The sequence below is a fragment of the Corapipo altera genome, unplaced genomic scaffold (genome assembly GCF_003945725.1).
Source record: "Corapipo altera isolate COAL_440 unplaced genomic scaffold, ASM394572v1 268, whole genome shotgun sequence".
NCBI lineage: Eukaryota > Metazoa > Chordata > Aves > Passeriformes > Pipridae > Corapipo > Corapipo altera.
Genome location: NW_020884901.1, coordinates 1,869,684 through 1,891,970, shown reverse-complemented (window position 1 = coordinate 1,891,970; position 22,287 = coordinate 1,869,684). Strand labels below are relative to the sequence as shown.

The 22,287-nt window shown below is 46.4% G+C and overlaps 1 protein-coding gene across 7 annotated transcripts in view; it reads left to right on the top strand.

Moving 5' to 3' along the window:
* Positions 1-22,287, top strand: part of DAB2IP (DAB2 interacting protein) — a 201,740-nt gene that overhangs the window by 90,045 nt on the left and 89,408 nt on the right. For all 7 annotated transcript variants that reach the window (XM_027650219.1, XM_027650216.1, XM_027650217.1 and 4 more), the window contains one exon: positions 8,887-9,005. In XM_027650219.1, the coding sequence (XP_027506020.1) occupies positions 8,887-9,005 (119 nt within the window). The remainder of the gene's footprint in view (positions 1-8,886; positions 9,006-22,287) is intronic.

Genomic DNA, 22,287 nt, shown 5'->3' with positions numbered 1-22,287 from the left:
GGGAGCTGTGTGGAGCCTGGATGTGCCTGTGGAGTCTTTTCAAAGGCATCTTCTCCCATCTGATACTGGGAAGGAAGTTGATCTGTTTTATATGAAAAAATACCTTTTTTTTCCCCCCTGCAATAGAAGGGCAGGTTGGTTTATCCCAGCTGTTCCTGGGCAGGTTTTGTAGCTGGTATAAAGGGCTGAGCACCGTGGCCAGTGACCCGCTGGGGCTGAAGTGCTGCCCTGCAGAAACAGTTCCAAGGGGCAGCTCTTGGGCTTTTTTAGCCTGTGGCAAAAGCACCAAAAGATCCTGGCTCAGGATGGCTCTTGCACTGAATCACCTGTCACAGCCAGCAGGACCTTTTGGACAGTTCCACTCCAGGACTTGAAGTCTGAAGAACCTGCAGGTGTTTTCCCTTGGATACCTCCTATAAAGAATCTGATGGGAATGATAGAAACCATCCACCTTTGCAGAGTTTGGTTGTTTTTCATGCCTCAATGGGCTCACCAAACATCCAAACAGACATTGCTACCGTGTCCTAGCAATTCTTTACCTTATCTTCAGTTAAATCCCAACTCTGTGTTGAAAGCAGGATGCCTGTAATGAATCACAGCTGATATGGAGTGTTTAAGTCATTGTTATGCTACAAAAAGTATTGTTGGCGTTTAAATTTATAGGAGCGTGAATAATTTTCTGTCAACTGGGGATTATCCCTTTTAATTTAAAAAGCACTTGTTCTCTCCAGATCTGAATATTTGCCTGATTGGAATCTCTTGTTCTCTGTTGTAAAATCGATCTCTTGTGTCAACAGTGGGGGGAGACTGAACGTGGAACCCACTACACTTACTGAAAGGCAAACACTTAAAACTATGTAATAAACAATGAAAGGATTTGTTTTTAAAGTGCTGAATAATGGTTTAGCTGTGGATCTGCTGGATCTGGAGGAGACTTTGAGGAGGGACAGTTCATCCCCACCAAAACCATCCTGGGCTTCCCTGCGTGACATGATAAAGGCAAACAGAGTCTCAAGAACTCTGGTGTGTTGTCAGATGGTTTTGGTGTTCCCCTCTCCTTCCTGGCTGGAGGAAACTCAATCTTCAAAGCTTCCATGAAGACCAGCTTGCTTTAACCATTAAGGTTAAATGCCTTATTTTTCTTTTTCATAAATAGCAGCATGAATGACTCTCTCCTAGAGGCCATAGATGTTGGGATGTTCCCTCAGGTTTTCCTTGATGATCCAAGGAGAAGCAGAGGCTTGGGATGACCACAAGTCTGTTATCAGGAGCTGGAAAACATCTCCTGCAAGGTGTCACCTGGTCTGTTCTCCTTTGTGAGGCTGGCACTGCCCTGGAGGTGCTCTGCTCCTGCCAGGATTGTCTCCCTAAAGACAAAGGAATTTTGTGTAAGGACAGTTTGTCCTCTGGGTTGGGTGACTCCACTTGGCCAGTTAAATAAGGAAACTGTTCCACCCCACTGAAATCCTTCCCCAGGTGCCCTCCTTGCCATCCTGGCTGTTCCCAGCCCTGCTGTCCTTGGGTGAATCCCTGACTTTGTTCCTCGGGGTTCCCTGCATTCTCCCCGTGTCTCTGTTTCCGCATCGTTCATCCCTGATTGCTCAATTACCCTTCTCTGCCTTCTGAAGGAATATTTATCTGTCTTTTTTGGATATGAAATGTTGACAGTCTGATAATTATGGAGCTGTGAACAAATAATCCAGAGTAGTGTGGGTTTGTTTGAGCAGGAGAACAAAAGAACCCAGGTGATCCCTGAATAACAACGGCCGTCAAACTGTGGTTGTCTTCCAGATTCTCCCTGGCAGTGGCATTCCTGAATTTGGACTTGATTAATGTCCCAGCTGTTCCCTGTCCATGTTCCATGCAAGTCATCAGTGATATCTGGAGAATCCAGACCAAGATTTCCTCAGGTTTCCATGGTTTTCTCATAAGCCTGAAGTTTTTACAGTTCTCTTGGTCAGGGTGAGCTGGCTGAGAGTGAGTGTTCCAGAGGCTGGGAGGGGGATCTTCCCCTGGTAGAAAAGAGCAGAAAAGGAACAGAGGGAAGTTCTGTAAAGAATCATTCAGCTGGGTATCAGGGAAAATGTCCTGAGTGATGCACGGCTCTGAGAGCTGCCAGTCCATGGAATTCTTTCTCCAGGGCAGTGGGAGAAGATCCCATGACTGAGACAGTTTCAACAAGATAGGTAAAATCCTTACAAAAACAGAGCTTGGGCAGCAATCCTGTATTGGCCAGAGGTGGGAAAGGGATGAGAAGTGTTGAATGTGTTTGGTGTTGGTCCTTCACTCTGGGATTCGCTGATTTTCACAGGGATGAGATTTGCCATATCCATAATTAACCCTCAGGGCCTCTCATTTGATGTAATTCCAGCTTTGCTGACCTGGACAGACCCTCACCATCCCTTTGGTGACCTGGGGGATGTGGGTGCATCTTCATCTGATTTTTCCAGTGGCCTGAGCTGAGTGTTTCCACTGACACTGCACATTTGATTAATGTCTGGCAGTCCAGGGCAGTGTTGCTAAGCAGCACTTCCAGCACGAGCTGTTCCTCACATTCCAGGGCTGCTTCATGGCCTGGCTCCCAGACAGACCCTCTCGTGATCCCAAGTGCTCTGTCTCCATGTTTGACCTTTAACTCCAGATGCCAGAGCACAGGTCTGACCACAGTGTGTGGAGTGGCAGGGCTGGAGTTTCCATTGCCAGTTATCACTGGACACTCAGTGGTTTTGCAGCTGGTTTGTCATTCTTTTGGGTTTTATCCTAATTCAGCTGGTTTGTCATTCTTTTGGGTTTTATCCTAATTCCAAGACACTTACATATAGAGGGGATTTCCTTATCCCTGCAGAATAATGTTTTGGGAAACATCAGTCAGAGCAACATTGATTCCTTGCTTTTACAGATGCCAGGAGAGGTTTAGATTAGATAACAGGAAAATTTTTTCATGGAAAAGGTTGGCAAGCACTGGAATGGGGTGCCCAGGAAGTTGTAGAGTCAGCATCCCTGGAAGTGTTAAAAAAACGTGTGGATGTAGCACTTGAGGACAAGGGTTAGTGGTGAACATGATGGTGGGGCTGGGTTGATGGTTGGTCTTGATCTTAAAGGTCTTCTCCAACCTTAACAATTCCATGATTCTGTGATCTGTCCCTGGAGGCTCACAGGGTGACTGGGAATGATCCTGAGATTCATCAAGTAAAATGGAAAAGCTGAGGGATTTTTCACCCACTTGAACAAAGTCATGGGTTCAGCCTCCCCTAAACAGAGGGAGGATTCGTGTTCATCTCTGGGTGCATTTCTAGGGCCAGAGATAACAAGCCAGTGTAGTTTTCCTTTGAAGTTCCCATCTCTCCTGCTCCTCAGACTTCTGGAGGCTGTTTTTCTCCTTTGCCCCTCCCCTGGGATTCTCTGGGTGGGTCTGATTGACCAGAGCAAGCTGGGCTTTGTCGTGGAAACAGAATTTGCCTTTGTTGGTTGATAAACTCACAAGAATATAATTCCCTGAGGTTAACTCTGCAAAATTCTCTTAAGTTTGGGAGTGTCTTCACCTTCACTGTTGACAGTCTCCTGCCTACCACGTGCCCAAATTCAAAACAGACCCTGTGCAGGCAACATATCCTAGAAATGCACATTTTGGGGAAGGGAATTCCAGAGGGGCCATCTGCTCAGTCAACTTCTGAACAGAGCCCTTCATCAGCCCTGGCAGGAGCAGAACTGCACGGTAGGAGAGCAACTGAGAACTCCAAAGTCCAGATCAGAAGAGCTGACAGAAATGAGTGGTATCTGAAGTGTTTGAGAGGCTGCAGACACTTCCAGCCTGTGCCTCTTACACTGAACAGATGAAAAATATTTGATCCACAGAGGTCAAAGCTGTACAGAAATTCCCTTCCTTCTCTGATTCAGAGCCAGGAGACCACTCAGGGTGTTCCTGCTGTTCTTGGGCTTCTTCCTAAACTCCCCCTCAGTGTTTTGTTGGTCTGGGCATTCCTGGTGTAGCTTCCTGCAGTCGTGTTCTCCTAAGGGAAGAATAGAAATGTGCACTTAGGTGTCTTTACCTGGTAACAAACAGTATCAGATGCTGCCCAAAACAGGTTTCTCTTTTGTTTTGAAAGCTAAGACTAACACTTAGTAATTGTAGAAATGGGTAAACTCCCTTTTTTGGGTACATTTATGGCTGTAATAGGATGCTTAGTGTTGGCACAGCTCTGCTTGGTTCACAAATGAAAGTACTAATTATCCATTCAGTGGAGCCTCAATAAAAGGGTATTTCCACACGTTGTGCAAGAGCAGAAAAAAAAAAACCCCAAACCTAATTTCAGAATTAAGTTTAATATAAAAAAAATAATTAAGATTCTAAAGCTCAGAATAAGGACACGTCTGGTGGAAAGGATTTACTCCCAATTTCATACCTATAAGCTTATCCCTGATACACCAGGGGACATGGACACCCAGTATGAAAAACTGCATTACACATTTGTGCTCCCAGCAAGTACTTATTTATGGCAGTTCCCTCATTATGAGTGGTGAAAAAAATGTCTGATGTCCTCTCATGTCCTCTGGAGTCGAGCTTTGCTTGATCTAAAACAAAAAGATGTGGAGGAACTATAAAAATAACCCCATCTGTTCACTGGTTCTTGTGATCTGTCTTTGTGGTGGTTATTCTGTGTGGGTTTGGGATGGGAGCAGAAGGCAGGATTGTGTCTCAGTTCCAGTCACACCAGTGACACCAGTGCTCTCCCAGTGCCCAGCTCAGACCCTCACACTTCACCCCCCGTGTGCTTGCCCAGCCCTGCTCCCCGTTTTCCTGCCTTGGAAAACACAGAGAGCTGCCAGGACTCCTCCAAAGAAAGCTGCTGGTGATGCACCCAGCTTGATTTATTGATATATCATTTTTAAAATTCCATCTCCATTGTGTTTCCATGGTGCTGAATTTTTACCTTTATAACTTTATCCTGTGGGTTCACCGTGAGTGAACATTATTGGTGTGGGAGTCAGTTCCAGACACGAGATTTGCATCATTGCTTTCTGTTTAATAAAACAGGAGCTCAGGATTTTGCTGTCATTAACACTCTGCTCAGTTTTGCCCCCCTCCCTTTTTCTCTCTTCTCTCTAGTTGTTTTTTTTTCTTGCTGCCCCAGGGTGTGTGGAATCACACAGTCCCTGCGTCTCAAAGGCATATGGTGCTGATGGGTTTGCACATATGCTTTAAAAAGTATTATAATATTAAAAATATTCAAACATTAGAATATAAGATTATTTCCAGCTTCTAGGGTAATTGGAAATGCCAAATTTGATAAGGAAGAGGAATTAAAATGAGGGTTGCACCTTCCTGCACCTACAGCGAGACGGTGTCGTCGGGTGTTGGGTTTGTCAGATGTGCAAGAAAAGAGCCCAAATCACAACAGACTTAATTGTGCTGTTTTGAATTGTGTCGTCCTGTTTGAGCTGGAGGTGCTGTGGTTGTGATTAAGCCGTTCCTCCAAAGGATTTGTTTTGTTTCCTTCTGCCTTCATTCTTTGTGTCTTATTATAACTTCAGTCAGCTCTTGTGATTAGAGCGATTGTACTCCGGGCTTGAAGATGTCAGAGGCAAAACAGCAGAAACAAAGCGAGGAAAGCAAGGCCTTAAAAGGTGAAATCACTGCTCAGTGCAAGCTCTGGGTGCTGCCAGGGGAGCTGTGGCTGCCCCATCCCTGGAATCCAAGGCCAGGTTGGACGGGGTTTGGAGCAACCTGGGCTAGTGGAAGGTGTCCCTGCCCATGGCAGGGGGTGGCACTAAATGAACTTTAAGGTCCCTTCCAACCCAAACCAGCCTGTGATTCCATGATTCCTGCTTTTTTCTCACCTGGCTTGATGAGCTGTGTGTGCCACACTCCTCTGGGGGCTCTCATGGATTGTGTGGGGCCACACTCCTGACCACAGTGGTCGTCTCTAAAGACCCTAAAATATCTCCACACCTAAAGATGAATTTATGTGGCTTGTACCTCTGTAACATTTCAAAGGCTATTTTGTGATTTACTATATCTGAAGGGATTTGGGGCTCTGCAAGTTTCTGTTTATTATCATTTCATACAGACTATTAACTTCTGAATGAAACCTTTCTCAGTTAGTAGCTTAATCTTTGCTAAGATATTTTTATGGGTGGTAAATGCTGCCCACACATAGGAAGACACAATCCTGCCCTAGACAGCTCTCAATAGAAACTTAAAAGTGTATCAAGAACATGTAATACAAAGGGCAATGCTTTAATTACCAGAACTCCCAAGAATGCAGCTGGGCTAGAGGAGGAGGCAATGCTCAGAGGCTGGGATTAGCCTTGTTTGTCTGGAGATCAGAATCAAATGTTGTTTAAAGTCCTACATGGAGAAGAAATGGATGATGTCCTTATGATCTCACCAGGAAAGCTCGGCAGTCACACCCCGGGGTCGGATTCTCTCTCTCTTGTATTTCCACAGATTAATTCCTCTCTCTTTTTTCCTTACTCCATCTGAAAATTACAGAAGGTAGTAATTCACACATTAGACTTTCTGATCTCTGGTGTGCACTGTGGAGGTGCAAAGTATTGCTACAGCAGCATAATTTATCAGCATTAAAATTTCTGACATTTCATTCTCCCAAAGAAGATGGCAATGAAAATGGAAAATGGCTCAGTGTGTTCTCCTTCTGGTGGCAATGAATGTAAAAACAATGGGAAACAGAAGGAAAGTAATGTCTTACTGCAGCCCTAAATTCTAATTTCCAAATCCTGCACGAACCATGTAACAGTTGTCAAGATGTGAAGCACAGGACGGAGGAAGGAGGCTGTCAGCATTTGCTGCAGAAAGCATTTGGGTTTGTCCTTAGCAATTCCCTGTCCACAGCTCAGAGCTATTCCTGGACTGAAGAAGTGGCTTGATTACACGAGGACATATTTGTGGGTGGGGTGGCAGTGATTAAGGGAGACCAGTCTCTCACTTCTGGGCCAAAACCTGCTCACCAGTGGCATTTAGGGAAATATCGCATGACCGGCCAGTTGTGTGGGTTTGATTTTTCCTTCACAGCAAATATTGGCTGGTGTCCATAGCAGAGAGCCTGACCCAGCCAGAGGAACGAGAGCATGAAGGGTTGATATGATGAGTATGAGGCTGATAGCACATTGATATGATGAGTATGAGGCTGATAGCACGTTGATATGATGAGTATGAGGCTGATAGCACGTTGATACAATGAGTAGGAGGCTGGCTGGGGTCTGAGTACTGAGGGAAATACCTTAACAGTGCTCTAGATAATGCAAATCCTCAAGTTCACTGTTTCACAGTCGTGCTTCTCTGTACTGTAAAAATCCTCTGAAGGTATTTCTCATGGCCAGAACAGTTTTGAAAAGGCCTTTGTTGGCTCAGGCGTTGGCTTTGTGCGAGATGACAAAATGTACAACCCGATGGGCTGTGTTATACACCTTGTGCTGTTCCAGTCATGCAAACAGCTCCCAGAGAAACATTCAGTGCCCATGAATGCCTGTTACATACCTGGCTTGTAAGTAAAGTGGCACTTAATAAATGTGAGACACCTTTGGCTATCAAGATGCTTCAGATTCTTGGTGCACTGACAAACAGGAAAGTCACTTCCACAACAAGAGCTGCGCAGAGCTCCGGGGAGATTGTCTGACTTGAGAAAGACATAATGTGAGCCATGAATATCCTGAGGGGTGGGGAAGGAGTGTTTCAATGGCACTAACAAATGACAGGCTGGATGGAAGTTAGACTGTGATTATCTTCCTGCAAGACATATAAGGGGTATTCATTTGTAAAAGGGAGCTAAGGATCCATTCCTGTGTGTGGAGAAACTCCCCAGGCTCCTGCCTGGAGCAGAGGGTGTGCTGTGGGCACCTCTGGGATGCTGGTATGGTACCCAGTGGAAGGACACCTGTTCTTTTCACATTTCCTTCCTTATGCATTTCAAAATCTGCGCTTAATCCAGTGGATATCTTCCCCTTTTCCTGAGGATGAGGGAAGAGAAGCGGCAGGTGCAGAACCTCGGGCTCTGCAGGGATTTGCTGAGGTGTTGGTGTGGAGCTGATTTATTTCTTTAGTATGATGGTCTGTAAAAGGAACACTCCTTCGGGCTTCACCCCAAAATCCTGGTTTCTCTTTAAAATGCTCCCTGACTTTCTCTTGCCAACGTGCTTGACCCTCTCTAAGCCGACCTCCCACGCTGTAAAGGCCGGCCAGCACAGTAGTGTTATACTTTTATTACCTTATTTAGCAGAGAGATTAAATGTAATGTTCAGATTATGTAGAACATTAACTCCTAACAATAAGCAAATAACACATTAGAAGCTTTGCTATTAAAACGTTTAGTGCTGGCTTTGCTGTGGAGCACTCCAGGAGCCGTGACTTATGTTCCGGGCGGGAGGAGGCAGGAGGAGAAGGAGCTGTACGTTCAAGCCGGGGTCTCTTTCTCCTCTAAAGGTGGTGCCTATAGCCCTGAGGTCTGGCCAAGCTTTAGGGGAGATCTGTCCATGTAACTGAGACACCCGAGCCATGGCTGCAAACCCGGGGGGCTCCGAGCAGGTAACAGAGCTCTCGCCCGTCTCCCGGTGCGTGGGTGGCGTCTGGGATGGGGCGGCCGGAGCCCCCGGTCCAGCCTCTCCTCCGCCAGGAGCTGTGATGGGATGTGCTAGTCTTGTCTTTCAGACAGTATTTTTATGTGAGCTGATGGTTGCCAGGGCAACGGAGGCTTCGGGGAGTCTCGCGCCGCCGCAGCGCCCCGGCCTTGGGAGCGCCGGGAGCAGATGTTGGCTGGGAGCTGAGGCAGCGCTGCCGACACCGCTCCTGCCGCGGCTGGGGAGGACACCCTGCCCCGCTCCCCTTCTCCCTGCCCTGCCGTAATCCAGTATTCTTGTCTCACCCCACAGGGGTTCCTCAGCCGCCGGCTTAAAGGCTCCATCAAAAGGACAAAGAGCCAACCGAAGCTCGACAGGAACAGCAGCTTCCGGCACATCTTACCTGGCTTCAGGAGTGTGGACCATGAAAGGTAAGGGGACGCTTCGTGGAGGGGGTGTGGGACACAAGGAGGAGATTGATTTTTCCAGCTCTCATTAATATTTTGCTTATCTTATTCTACATCCCTGATGGAAGTAGACTTGGTTTAATCGCAGGAGGGGTAGTTTTAATTTGCCGGTGAGGACATGGTGCAAGCCCTCCCTGTTCAGGTTAAATACCAGGTGCAGAGCAGCCTGTCTGCTCTGCTTTCTCTTCCCCAATAAATCCTAACTTGATGCACCAGCGTATAAATAGCACAGAGATGCAGCAGCCAGAGCTGCTGCAGGTGAGGGAGGGAGGGCAGGGATGCTCCCACACCGGACTGCACTGAGCACGGCTGGGTTACACACGGAATGAACAATAACACAGGGCAGGAACAACCATAATCTCCCCAAATCCCTCTCTGCCCCCTCACACACGTTCCTCCAGCACTGCCCTTGTCTGTTGTTGTTACATGGACATGGATTCTCGGCGTGTGGCCGGAGCTGCTGTTCCTGCCTGAGCCATGACAGGAGCTCAGTCCGGGATTGCGTCGCAGGGAACGTGCAGATGGGTCTGATAAAGCATTTGACGTGGGATGGCCGGTGTTGGAGCAAATTGTAAGCAAAATGAAAGAGAAATGAGACCTTGGGTTTATTCTTCAGCTGGTTAGAAAGTGTAGCAGCTCTCCAGTGGGTTTCTGTGTGTTTCTGCAGGTGTGGGTTTCTGTCGGTGTGTGCATCAGACAGGCACCGGTCGAGGGAAATTTATGTGTAAATCCAGATGCAGATCAAGGTCGTGGTTGGGTGAGACAGATTCCATTACCAGCCACGGAAACAAACTAGTGCTTTGCTTCCAAAAGGAAGATCTTTCACCCTTACATGAATCATTTTGGGGAATGACAGAGATATTGTAAGTGCCAGGAAAAGTCTGTGTGACAATGACGCCGGATTGGCCGTACCCTGATGTAACCAGTTCCTAGCAGAGGCATTTTATCATACCAGGATTGTACTTTAGACCCAGTGAGTAAATGCTTCACTTTTAAAAGCAATGACAACTTTGTTTTAGCTGTACTCATTCATTTGAGGAGCTGTGAGCTTCTGAAGCCCACAAACAACAATTTGGACAAATAACAGTCTGGATTTTTCCTTTCTCGACCTATTGCTTTTTCCTTTTGAATTCTGCAAGTGAAAGGGTTGTGCTGGTTAGTGCAGAGCGAGATCTCAGGGGTTACTGTCTGGGAAGGCAGAGTTGGTTTGATTCCCGTGCTGCAGTTTTCCCAAATGCTCGAAGTAGGGCACTGTGTTCCAGAGGGAAGCGAGTGGAGCCGGGCTTCTCCCGGGAATCTGCCTACGGTGCTGCTGCCTCGCTCAGAGAACAGGCAAATTAGGCAACGTTTTCTTTCTACCTGGATGAGTTTTGTTTCATTCAGTGATTTGGCAGGGTAGGACCTGGGAATTAACTGTTCTGGCCAGCCCTGCAGCCAAAGCCATTTTCCCAAATTAAGCCGTGTAATTTCCCTGCCCTCCCAGCACAAGAGCCCGGAGCTGGCTGGGCTTTGGGAGAACCAGATGTACTGCAACTTCTCCTCACAGAGATTCAGGGAGTGCTGTAGTGCATTTTCAGTGGAGAGCTTCAAGGGTGGCTTAGAGGAGAGGTGGCATTTGGCAACCTCGAATAACACTCAAGGATTTGCTTGCATGGGTATGAAAAGCTGCATATGAATGATCCCTTCATCATCCCGGGGGATTACACCTTCTGTTAGGCAGGTATCACTCAAAAAAGCATTTCCTCTGTGGTCCACAGACATGCCCTGAGCTGGAGGACAGTGAGACAGGGGGTTTGACAGCAGGCTCTTGGTCCCTGGCTGACACAGCAGTGTCAGACCTGTCAGGTGAGCAGGAATGCTCTGCAGGAGAGCTCGGCCTGAGGGACTGTTGCTCTCAGAGAGGTGAAAGAAAGTCAGCACCTGGGCCTCCCAGTCATGCAGGGAGGTTTGGGTTTCAAAAGATAATTTTATCTTCCTGAACATTCCCATCCCATTGTGCATGAACAATGTATAGAAAAGGGCTGGAGTCTCTCAGATCCCTCCCGTGCATTTTCTGCTGTGCTTGTCTCGCTCGTAATCCAAGAACTGTTTCAAGGAAGAGTCTGCTACTGGAATATTTGCCTCTTAAATATTTGATTCTTGACTCCATCTTGTATCCAAGCTGATTGTTCCTGAGCCACTCCTTTGCTCATGGAAGTCACCATTATAACACTGTTCTGGAGCTTTGGTCCAATCTTTGTGGGAGATGCCATTGGAAAAATGAATAGTGCAGTAAATGCAGTCACAACACTCCAGGCTGAAATTTTGAGCTACAGTGGATCATAAATGCTTCTGTTACTTGGCTTCTGTGTATCTGAATTGGGACTGTTCCTGCCTCTTAGTTTCTTTATTTTTCCTTTCCTTGCACATTCTGTTTCTCCTGCAGATGTGTGTGAATATATGAAATGTATGAACTGTGCACACACATGTTCAGGCAGATAATTAGGTGGATGTGGCCTGTGTGTGGAGCAGAGGATATAAACAAACATATCTATGCTTTTTATCCTGTGTTTGATTAATGCATGCATTTAAATACATCCTGCCAATTTAAAATGGAAAATTATTACCTCCTGGAGTAGTGAGACAGTTGTACAGGGTGAGGAGAACAAGAAAATAACAGTAAACATTGGAAAAGTCACAGGATGTCAGTGGCATCAGCTCACACCATGGCCTGTGTGTGCATGTTCAGAGCCACTGTGAGAAGCCTGGTTTAGTAAAACCTTGGCCAAATATTTTTTTCTCCATAAAGAACAGCTGAGGAATTGCTCAAAGTGTTGTGTTGAAAAAAATACCCTGATTATAGTCAGCAGAGCTTATGTTTATAGAAAAAACATGGTTGTTTCTCGTGGCATTGGGTTTTAACATTGGCTGAGAAGAAACCTCTTGTTTGAAAAAAAAAAAAGCTGGAATAAGGGTTTGCACTTCACTAAATTACTATGGGGTTCACAGGGATGTGGTTGGTCAAATTTTGCCAGTCTTGTGCATACATTTTTTTTTTTTTCTAGGACTTCTGTTACAGTAACAACAATAAAATTATTGATTAGGAATAAAAGAAGCAAAATCAGAGCAAGTGTAACTCACATTCTGTGTGAGAGATGCATTAATCTGGTACAGTCAGAGTATGTAAATGTGAGATCTAAGGGAGGATTGTGAAATGAGTGCTCCTTTCAATTTTCTGGCTGGTCACATTGCTTGTTAGAGCTAAAAAGGGTTCCAAAAAGTGGCTTTTTTGCTAACAACGTCTCCTGCCTCCTGATTTATTGCAACAGCTCACCAAGTTTTTATCATGGAACACTGAATGTTTGGCTTTGCAGTGGCCTCTGGAATCATCCACAAATCAAGCATTTGGCAGATGGATTTTTCTTAATTGGATCCACATTTCTCCTAACAAAATTTGTGATGGAGAAAATTTCTGATTTGGACGTGGGGCACAGGGAGCAGAGCCAGGGAACCAAGAGAAGGTTCTTCTGCTCCAGTTGTTAACTGGTGATGCTGCATTTGGGATTGTTTGCTTGTGGTGGCAAAGGTGATTTTGCACAAATACCTTCAGACTGTCCTGACTTGGTGGAAAATGGGTACTCTGGGGAACTCAGTGTTCTGCTGGAATCCCTGAGTTGGTCGTTCCTGGGCACACTTTGCCTCAGTGCACCTAGAATTCATTTCATGCTCAGGGACTCTGGATTACCAACATTTGTGATTATTTTGCAAGGTTTTTTTTTTTCTATAATTCCAGGAGATAACGTTCTATTTAAGCTTTTATTGGCACTACAAAAGCCTGAGCATATGGTTGATTGTTAAATGAGCCTCAGCCTTGGAAGGGGTACAGCCCTGCATTAATAACAGACTTGCACTACTGAGACTTCCTCTTTAAACTGCTTTTTGTCTTTAGCCCATCCAAAATTTTTGCTTATAACCCAGAGAGGGAAGAGGAACTGTACAAGTCACGTGCTGCAGCACATTTTATTCCTGATGTACTGATGTAGTGCCCGTGCTGCTGTCGGGGTTTTCCATGTGCTCAAAACTTGTTTGGGTGCATCAGGGACTGAGGAACGTCTGTGCTCCTGCAGCAAACTTAGTCTAGGAGTTCTTTGAGATCTAATTATCACTTGTTTATTCCCAACAAACCTGATATGCCAAATATTTTGGTGAAGTTTGATGAGAATATGGTGAGTGCTGCATGACGAAGGATGAAGTTGCTCTATTTTCTTTGGAATTGGAAAGAGGAATGACTCATCCTGCAGAACTAGGGCACTGGCAGACCCCAGAATGCATGAAGGGCTTTAAGATCTGTGTGAACAAGTGCTGGAGAGCTGCTTCCTCTTCTGGCTCCTTGTTTAGATGGCATTATCTAGGGAATCTTTCTGAGTGGGAACACTTGTATGAGTAGGGACCCCACGAAGGGTGACACCAAGAGCACTCTAACTACAGCAGCTGGGCTCTGGTTTTAATTATAATGAAGATATTTTGAGGAATGACTGTTCAGTTCGTGTAGGGAAACCATTCAGCACTGTCAACAGTGGCTGCAATGCAGAATAAAACATCTTGCAAAGTCAGGAGCATCCAGCAGGTACCAATGTCACCTGTGCTTGGGTAGTGTCTGTCCCCACCTCCCCCCCAGTCAAGGAATTCAGCAGCTTAAAGGTTCAAGGACAGTCTCAGAATCCAGACTGGCCTCACACGGTACCTGCATTTATACCAAGGCTGCTTTGTCCTGCAATATGCAAATCAGCCTTTTAATGGGGTTCCTTTGCAAAATATTTCTTGAACCAGAAAGTTAATTACTGATCTGTAATTAATGGCTGTGTTAGGAGGCTGGAAAAATCAGCTGCTTTGAAGGAGAGATGCAGGAGGAAATCACTGTTTCTCCCCACAAACTGTGATGTTCCTCAGCTTCTGCTCATAGTATTAGGAAGCTTAGAAACTGGTATTTTTAAAAAGGGAATGTTGCAAAGGGAAAAAGAGGGGGTGGAGGAGGGTGTTTTTTGGGAGTCACTGAAACAAACAAAAATAATTTCACAACCCCGAGAGGGTCAGAGACAGACTGAAAACAACGTGGGACCTCTCAGCTTCTCCCAAGGCAACAGCAAGGTCTCAACTGTTCCTCCTGTTAATTTGGCTTTTGCACATACATGTGACTTTGTATCTGAGGCTGCCTGAGAGAAATGATTCCCCATTCCCAAAGAAATACGGAAACACTTCTCTTGCACATTCAATCCAAGTTTCTCACTGAACAGGGCACTCATGCCTAATACCTCCCAGTAAAGACTGTATTAACTCCTGGAAATTCTTCAAGCCATAATAGGATGTCAAGGGAAGGACCGAGAGGCTGGAATTACCTTCATAGCCTTCTTCCCAGTTCTGTGCTCCCTGTTTCCCTGAGAGCCTGGACAATCAGCCCCCGTGCCCCAGGGGGCACAGCCGGCGCGTTGACTCCACTTGGGAGTCACGGAGCAAAATGATAAAAATCCTTCCTGCTCCGGCATATGCAGCACTGCTGGGATAATTGGCTTCATGCATCTTACAATTAGCTTGCAAAAATATGTTTTGCATCCTTGACCTTTTCTCTATAAGCGAGGCCATTGTTTCCCTGTCCTGCTTAATTACAAAATAGAGTGTTGTGCGAGGATAGAGATGACATCGTTGGATCGTCGGCTCTAATTTGACGAGACATCGTAATGGGGAGTTTTCATACTGAGGGCACTGAATTAGTGTAGCGTGAAGCCACATTTCTCTAAACCTACTAAATAAGGAGAAGTTAATTTTCTGCTCTATCTTTTTGACGTTTGCAATCAAAGCATTGTATCCCAGCTGCAGATGGTTAGTGCGTGAGGGATGTTTGGGAAGCGCCGGCGATCGGAAGGCATTGTCTCCGCGGCGCAGGATCGGGTTGATTAATGGATAGAAGGATGCTTGCTTTCCTTTGCCTGCTCTCCCAGGCTGAATGCATATTATTGACTCATCTGGCCACTGCCTGGCAGCCCTGACGTGGTGCATCCCTGCACACCTCGGGGGTACAAGCAGAGGGCTGTGCTCGTGTCCCCTCGGCACAGACCCTGAGCAAGGGTGACGGTTCCGATACCCTTCAGATCAAAGGCAGGCACTGCTTCTCCACTGCATCAACATTTTATTTCCAAACAGACCACTTACTCTGCCTTCACCCTGGTGAGGTTTTCCTGTGCCTGGGTTTCAGTGCAATTACATTAGCACTGCTCTTCCTGTCAATGAACACAGGGGGAAAAAAAGAGAAAGAAAATGCCATCACTGCAGCTTTTCTACCAGAGGATGCTTTCTGTGCCTTCCAGACCCTTCTCTTGGCTGTTTTAATTATCATTTGATTACAATAGATACTAAGATAGTTCTACCCCAGGCTTAAACACCTTCCACTATGCCCTGAGCAACCTGCTCTGTGGAAGCTTCCCTGCCCATGGCAGGGTGATGGAATGAGATGAGCTTTAAGGTCCCCTCCAACCCAAACCATCCTGGGATTCTGGCACACAAAGAAAACTGCTCATGATGAAACCATCACTCGTGCACTGAGGGGAACAGTCCTTTTCCCAGCCCTCTGCCTCCTGAGCACATGTTCCCCTTCCAGCAGATCCTGGCATCACACAGTCTTGGGAAGGTCAGCAAGTGGATTCAATGGGAAATTGTTATTTAAAGGGTGATTTCTGTTTGAACCAAGTCCTGTAGCTGCAGAGCAGCAGGAAGATGGCAGAGCAGGGCCTTTCTCTGGTAGTGTGCAGCAGCATTTAATGGGATGTAACTGTACTCCCAGTTTCTGCCCCTCACAGTCTGGCCATGAGGGAGGGGTGTCCAATTGACATCTACTTCCATTTCCCATCTTCCATGGGATTTCCCATCTCATAGGAGCTTGTAGGCTCACATTTTGCTGTGCTCTACTCTGTCATTTCTATTGGCATTTAGTGTTAGCAATAAATGGCTTTCTCTTGTGGAAGGAAGGGATGTTTAAAAAAAAAATGTTTAAACCCAACTTTTGCCCTGTTCTTTGTTGAAAACCTTGCAAAACCTTGATTGGAAAATCTGTGTGAGGGACAAAGAGTTGCAAGTGAACATCAGAGCGAGGAGGGGGAGGATTTCAGGCCTTTGTTCAGTGCTGATGTCTGACGTGTGTACCTTGTTATCCCGTTTTGTCTGGCAGTGGTCGGGCACCCAAATCCGCTGATTGTAGCTGGAGGCAGCAGCCCGAGCGTGGAGCTCACTGCTGCTGGGAGTTGTACAGAGCACTGGGTATAATGATGTTCAAGACTTGTGAATACCAAATAACTCTGTCAAGTTCATCCATCAGCTGGGAGGGAATTAAAAAACCAGACTGAGGAAAAATATGCTGCTCCGGCCTTCCTCTTACCATAGTCTGTAATGAAACCTTGTGATGTGGAACCCTCTGAAATGATGGCTAGAAAGATTTCAGGTGGATTGTTCACATATGGATGTCTTCTCATAACACTGGTATTATGATCTTGTTGATCTGCTTGGTAGTGTTTATAATAATTTTAATTTTCAGTACAATACAGAGGGTCTCGCTTACGTTCTCCTCCACAAAATTCAGGTCAGGTGTGATGAAAAGAACCAAAAACTGAATTTAATTGAATTAAACCAATGCACTTTAGCTGGAATTAAAATGTAATTTGTTTAAAAATACTGAACTGGTTTGTATTAAAGCCAGAAATATGAATTTAGCTTTAATCCACGTGTGTTATATAAGTAATTATATGAGAAAGGGATGTGGCGTGCCTTGTACGTGATTGATGGTGTGCAGGAGGGCGGCATTCCCTCGTTCCAGAGGATGTAAATGTTTTAGGAATTGTAAAGCCAGAGGTGTTGCATCAGACTGTCCCCTTTGCTCACATTTACAGATGTCTCTGGGATTAAGCAGGCCCTGTCCCCCCCCACATTCCATGAGGGATTACCCACACTCCCCATCCCTCTGCAGAGGGGGCCTGTGGTGGTTCCCAAATGATTTCCATAACTCAGCTGGATATCCCTGAATTATTAATCCTTTGCTGTCCTGGCTGTGTGGGGAGGTTTGTTCCATCAGGGATGTGTTTGTTGCTGTATAGCAGCACTTTACATGATGTGGAGGCACAGAGGGGGAGAGGGAGGAGCATTTATATATTCAATTTTTTTACTGAGAGCAAAGTTTTTCCCAATGCCTGGCTTCTGAGGGTTGAAATGAAAGAACTGAGGGCTGCTTTGCTCACCTTGGAGCCTGGTGCTTATCCTCTGCCTGGGCATGATCCTCCTGGGCACCAACCAAGGGCAATGCCATGGGGATGTGACATTTCCCTGAGGAGGGTTGATGTGCTCCTGTATCACCACCTGATCCATCACAGGCACTGGGATTGTCCCCAGGCATGGACAGAGCAGGGCAGGGTGCACACAGATCCTTTGGAGACTCCCTCAGTCATCCAGTTCCTTGGAATCAGTGCCATGAAGAGCCTGGAGCACGTGTGTGTGTCAGTGTGTGTGTGTGATGGGTTTGGCATCTCCAATCACACTGCAAAGTGTTTCTTGCTGCCTCGTGGCATCTGCACACTTTTAGTCCTGGCTACTGCTAAATACAGTCAGAAGATGATTTGAATTCCAGTACCTGATCAACAGGTTCAGCTTAGGACTGTTGTGAAGGGAAGGGACACCTGCAGTGGGTGATACCTCCTAGACTTTAACATTCTGGAGCAGTGCAGGAAACTGAGGCATAAAATTTACCTGGTTTTGAGCTCTTTTATTTCAACTTTTGTGCATTTGGAACACGAGGTTTACGTGGTTTGAAAACACAAGGCAGTGTTTTTATTTCTTTTGGTACCTGCTGAAATTGGGCACCTTAATAGTTCCAGTCATGCCACGGCATTGCCCACGATTTCCCTGGATTGTGGCATTTCCTGCCTTCCCCTGGTGCTCTCAGTGAACGTGGAGGGACGTGTTGTTTGTGCAGTGTGTGTGTGGGTGAGCACAGAGGGTTTGTCCAACAGAGTGTAATTAGTGGGGTGGCACAGGGCCACGTGCAGGGGGTGCCTTGGTGGGTCCTGGGCACTCAGAGGCACCACAGGAACCTCCGGGTGCTCCCCAGGCCTTTCCTGAACGGGATGTTGCACCCGCAGAGCTCTCTGCAGGAACCTCTCCAGCTCACCCCAAATTAATTATTCACTGATCATCACTCAGACCTTATGGATTAGGGAGCAGGGAGGAGAGTTGGCAGGGGGTGGATGGAAGATGGAGCAATTTGGATTGCAATTAGTATTTCGTTTCTTCCCTTACTCCCCGTTTGCTTAAATTGGAGATTGCGGGTTAGAACCAAGCAAGGATTTATGTCCCAGCCCTGGAAGTTCCCTGTGCAGCAGAAAGCAGCAAATCCACTGCAGTCCTTAAGCTTCCCAAAGGGATCAAACACTCAGCCAGTCTGAGGAGCTGAAATATCAGGGGAGCACGTTTTGCTTGGGAAATGTTGTGAGGGAACAGCAGTGCCCGGTCTGCCAGAGCAGGGACTGCACCAGTCAGAGCAGCAACTGGAAATTGCTGCTCCATTCCAAGGGAAGGGCTGGAGCTGTGTCAGGGCAGGGTTAGGTTGGATCTCAGGGAGGTTCTTCCCCCAGAGGGTGGTTGGGCACTGACCAGGCTCCCCAGGGCAGTGGGCACAGCCCCAAGGCTGCCAGAGCTCCAGGAGCGTTTGGACAACACTCTCAGGGACAGAGGGGGATTGTTGGGGTGTCTGTGCAGGGCCAGGAGTTGGACTGGATGATCCTTGTGGGTCCTTCAAAATTCAGGATATTCTGTGATTCTGTGACCCACTATCTCTTTTTTCTCCTTTCTAACTCCTGGAGTGTGCTCCTTGCCAGGACTCCTCCTTAGGGGTAACAGTGGGACAGATCCATCACAGAAACTAAAACCCACCTGGGGGAGCAGCCCCTCAGCAGCCAACGTCACCCCCAACCCACCAGGACCATGGCCCCGTCACAGAGAGTGGAATTTGAAGTTTAGTCATTACAACACTGTTACAAAGAGTTGGAAGCTCTGCTGCACCGGTGAGACTGTGTCTAATGTTGAAACCTCAGGGGGTTTTTGATTATACCAGTAACCACAGTCTGGGTCACACTTTGCAATAATTATCCTGATGTCTGAGAGGTTGTTAGAACATCCCTGGAGGAAGGGGCCTGGTTGCATCAGAGAAGAATTTAGAGGTATATGCTGGCAAACCTTCAGCACTAGAGATTTATTTAAGTTAGTTCTTTTAATTGCTTTCCTGCATCCCTGTTCTGTTATAAGCTCTCTGAGCCATCCAGGGAAGTGAGTTAGCTCACATTAATCTCCTCAATCCTTCTTCCTTTAACTAGTTACTCCCAGCTTCATTTACACGGGCATTTGAGCCCTACAGAGCAGGTAATAATTGTGGTTTAACATGTTCTAACAGAAGACAGCAGATAGGAAAAACCATCAACTGACTGCGGCATTGGAGTTTTTTTAACTCTCATCTCTTAAACGTGGCTTATGATCTTTGTACAACACTGCTGCTTCTCAAGACTGTTGGCAGCCTTGTGATATGTATTCATAAAGCAATCCCAGTCCTTGAGTGAAGCTTGCAAGAAAAGGGCAAAGAATTATTTGTCTTTTTTTTCATTATCGCGGCCCTCTCGTTCCTGCTCTGACGTGCCCTCGAGAGAAGTTTGCCTTGATGCCTTTATATCTGCAGCTCCCTCTCTGCACAAAGCAGGACGGGGTGTCTCACCCTCCTTAGATAAAGTCACTCATGTTGAGGCTCTCCCTCAACAACAGGCAGAGCCTCCACACACCCTCAGTGAGAGCAGAGCTGTGATGGCAGGGGAGTGACAAACAGGGTGACACGAGCTCGTGGCAGTGATGGCCCAGTGCCCCTGACTCGAGAGCTTGGATCTCTCTTATGAATAGCACAAACCATTGCACTGCCTTAAAAAATAATAATAATAATGGTGCTGTTTGAGTCATGTGAAGTTTTTGGTCTCAATTACATCTCGTATCAATGAGCTCCACAGCCACGGTGAGATGTCTGGTACATAATTTATAGCCCTGACGTTTTTTAATCTGTTGTTCTTTATCTTTCATCTTTATTATCTGTTGTTGGCCATTTTTGTAAAAGACAGTAAATAGAAACAGGCGCTTTATTCCTCATTTCAGCAGCCTTATTTGCTGATAATTTGTCGTGTCATCTCTCCTTGTCTTTTCCAGCTAAAGAGACTCCTCTCAGCCTGTTTTCCGTGGTTTTTATCACTCCTTGAGGCATTCCCTAATCAATGTGTTGCGCATGTACATTATTATGCTGTGGGAAGAAACACCTTTTCTATTGGGAAAAACACCTTTTCTACACCTGTTTTCTTTGCACTGACAAACCCATTCTGGGCACCTGTGAGCAGCAGGGACAGGAGCTCCAGGGCTTCCACTGGGACAGAGGCTCCAGGGCTTCCTCTGGGACAGAGGCTCCAAGGCTCCTGGATGTTCCCTCAGCCCAGGCACAGCACGACCTGCTGCCTTTTCTCCAGCCTCCCTTTCCCTCCCTGAGACTCCTCATCCCTGCTTGTCTCTGAGGAATGCATCCTTTTGTTAAAACAAAGGGATCCAAAGTCAGCATTACACAAAGGAACAAGATATAAAATAATGGGGCCAATAATGATGGAAGTGCCCCAGAGGAGCAGGATTGCAGGCCATGGAACAGCAGCTGCAGCAGAGACATCCAGGTTATCAGTGTGTGGCTGTTCTGTGCTGAGAGGGCTCAGGTGTAATGGGAGTTGCTGCATCCCAGGAACCCTGGCAAATCTTCCAGTAACAAAAAAAAAAAAAATCCTCTGTGGGAAGGTAGCTCTGACTGACAGCTCAGGGATTTCCTCTCCCTGCCTCAGAGCTGGACTCAGGTCACCAGGCTGGGTCCAGCAATCAAATGGTGGCTTTTAATTGCTTCAGTCCTGTTTGAAAACTCATCAATAATTTCCTGGGCTGACTGGCCTGGCCTTGGTGTCCTGAACTCAGGTTAGATTTTATTATTTTTCCAAATTAACATGCAAAACAGGACTTGACCTAAATAATTCCACTAATCCAATAGTAAATCTGAAGGTTTTGGAAGTATCAAGTTCCCTTAAACATTTAAGAGGGGAACTTTTATAAGGGTATGTTGTGATAGAATAAGGGGAAATGGCTTCAAATTGCCAGAGAGCAGGGTTAGATGGGATATTGGGAAGGGATTAATGTCTGTGAGGGTGGGGAGGCCCTGGCACAGGTTGCCCAGAGAAGCTGTGGCTGCCCCATCCCTGGAAGTGTCCAAGGCCAGACTGGACAGAACTTGGAGCAACCTGGGCTAGTAGGAGGTGTCCCTGCCCATGGCAGGGGGTAGAATGAGGTGGTCTGTAAGGTCCCTTCCAAGCCAAACCATTCTGTAACTCTGTGATAATTCCACAGTCCCTGATTTCACCCATCCCCTTATCCTACTTTGTTCCAAGTCCGTGGCATTCCTGCTCCTTGCTCCAGTGAGTCCCAGGCTGCAGCAGTGTCAGTGTTCCCAGAACAGCCTGTGCTGTATCACCTGCATCTTGGCATTTTTATTTTCTCCTGTGTGATGTGTTGAAACCACAGCCCTTGTCACTGATAAGCTGAGAAAGCATCATTCAGCCCTGAGTAGTTTTTTGGACGCTTTTCTTCCTCTGACACGTTTTTCTTTCTATAAATGTCAGTGCATAAAGAGCACAGGATTAAATCTGATTTGTGCTCCTGGTGTTTGGTACATAAAGAACAACACTTGGGTGTCAGTCAAATCCATTGGAGGAAGTGACTCCTCCTAAGTGTGTTCAGCCCTAGGACTGAGTTTAACATACACAGATCTCCAGAACCCATTGGATACCTCTGGAGATGGAATAGTTGGAAACAGTGATTGCAGCTATTCCTGTAACCTGACCATTGGTTACAACCACTTGTGAACCTTCAAAATTAGACTCACTTTGCCTGAAAAACCTACTGAGAAAACTTCGTTATTTTTTCGTTGAAAAATTATTGGAGTGACTAATCACCCAACCGGAAAAAAGTCATCAAATTCAGCACTTTGTGGTGATTACTGAGGATGGGCTGTTTTGCCCAGGGATTTTATCTACCATTTCCATCAAAAAGTGCCCTGGAAAGTGTTTGATCCCAGTCCAGTGCCTCGCTCTGAGGAGCTGTTTGTTGTGCTGCTTCTGAG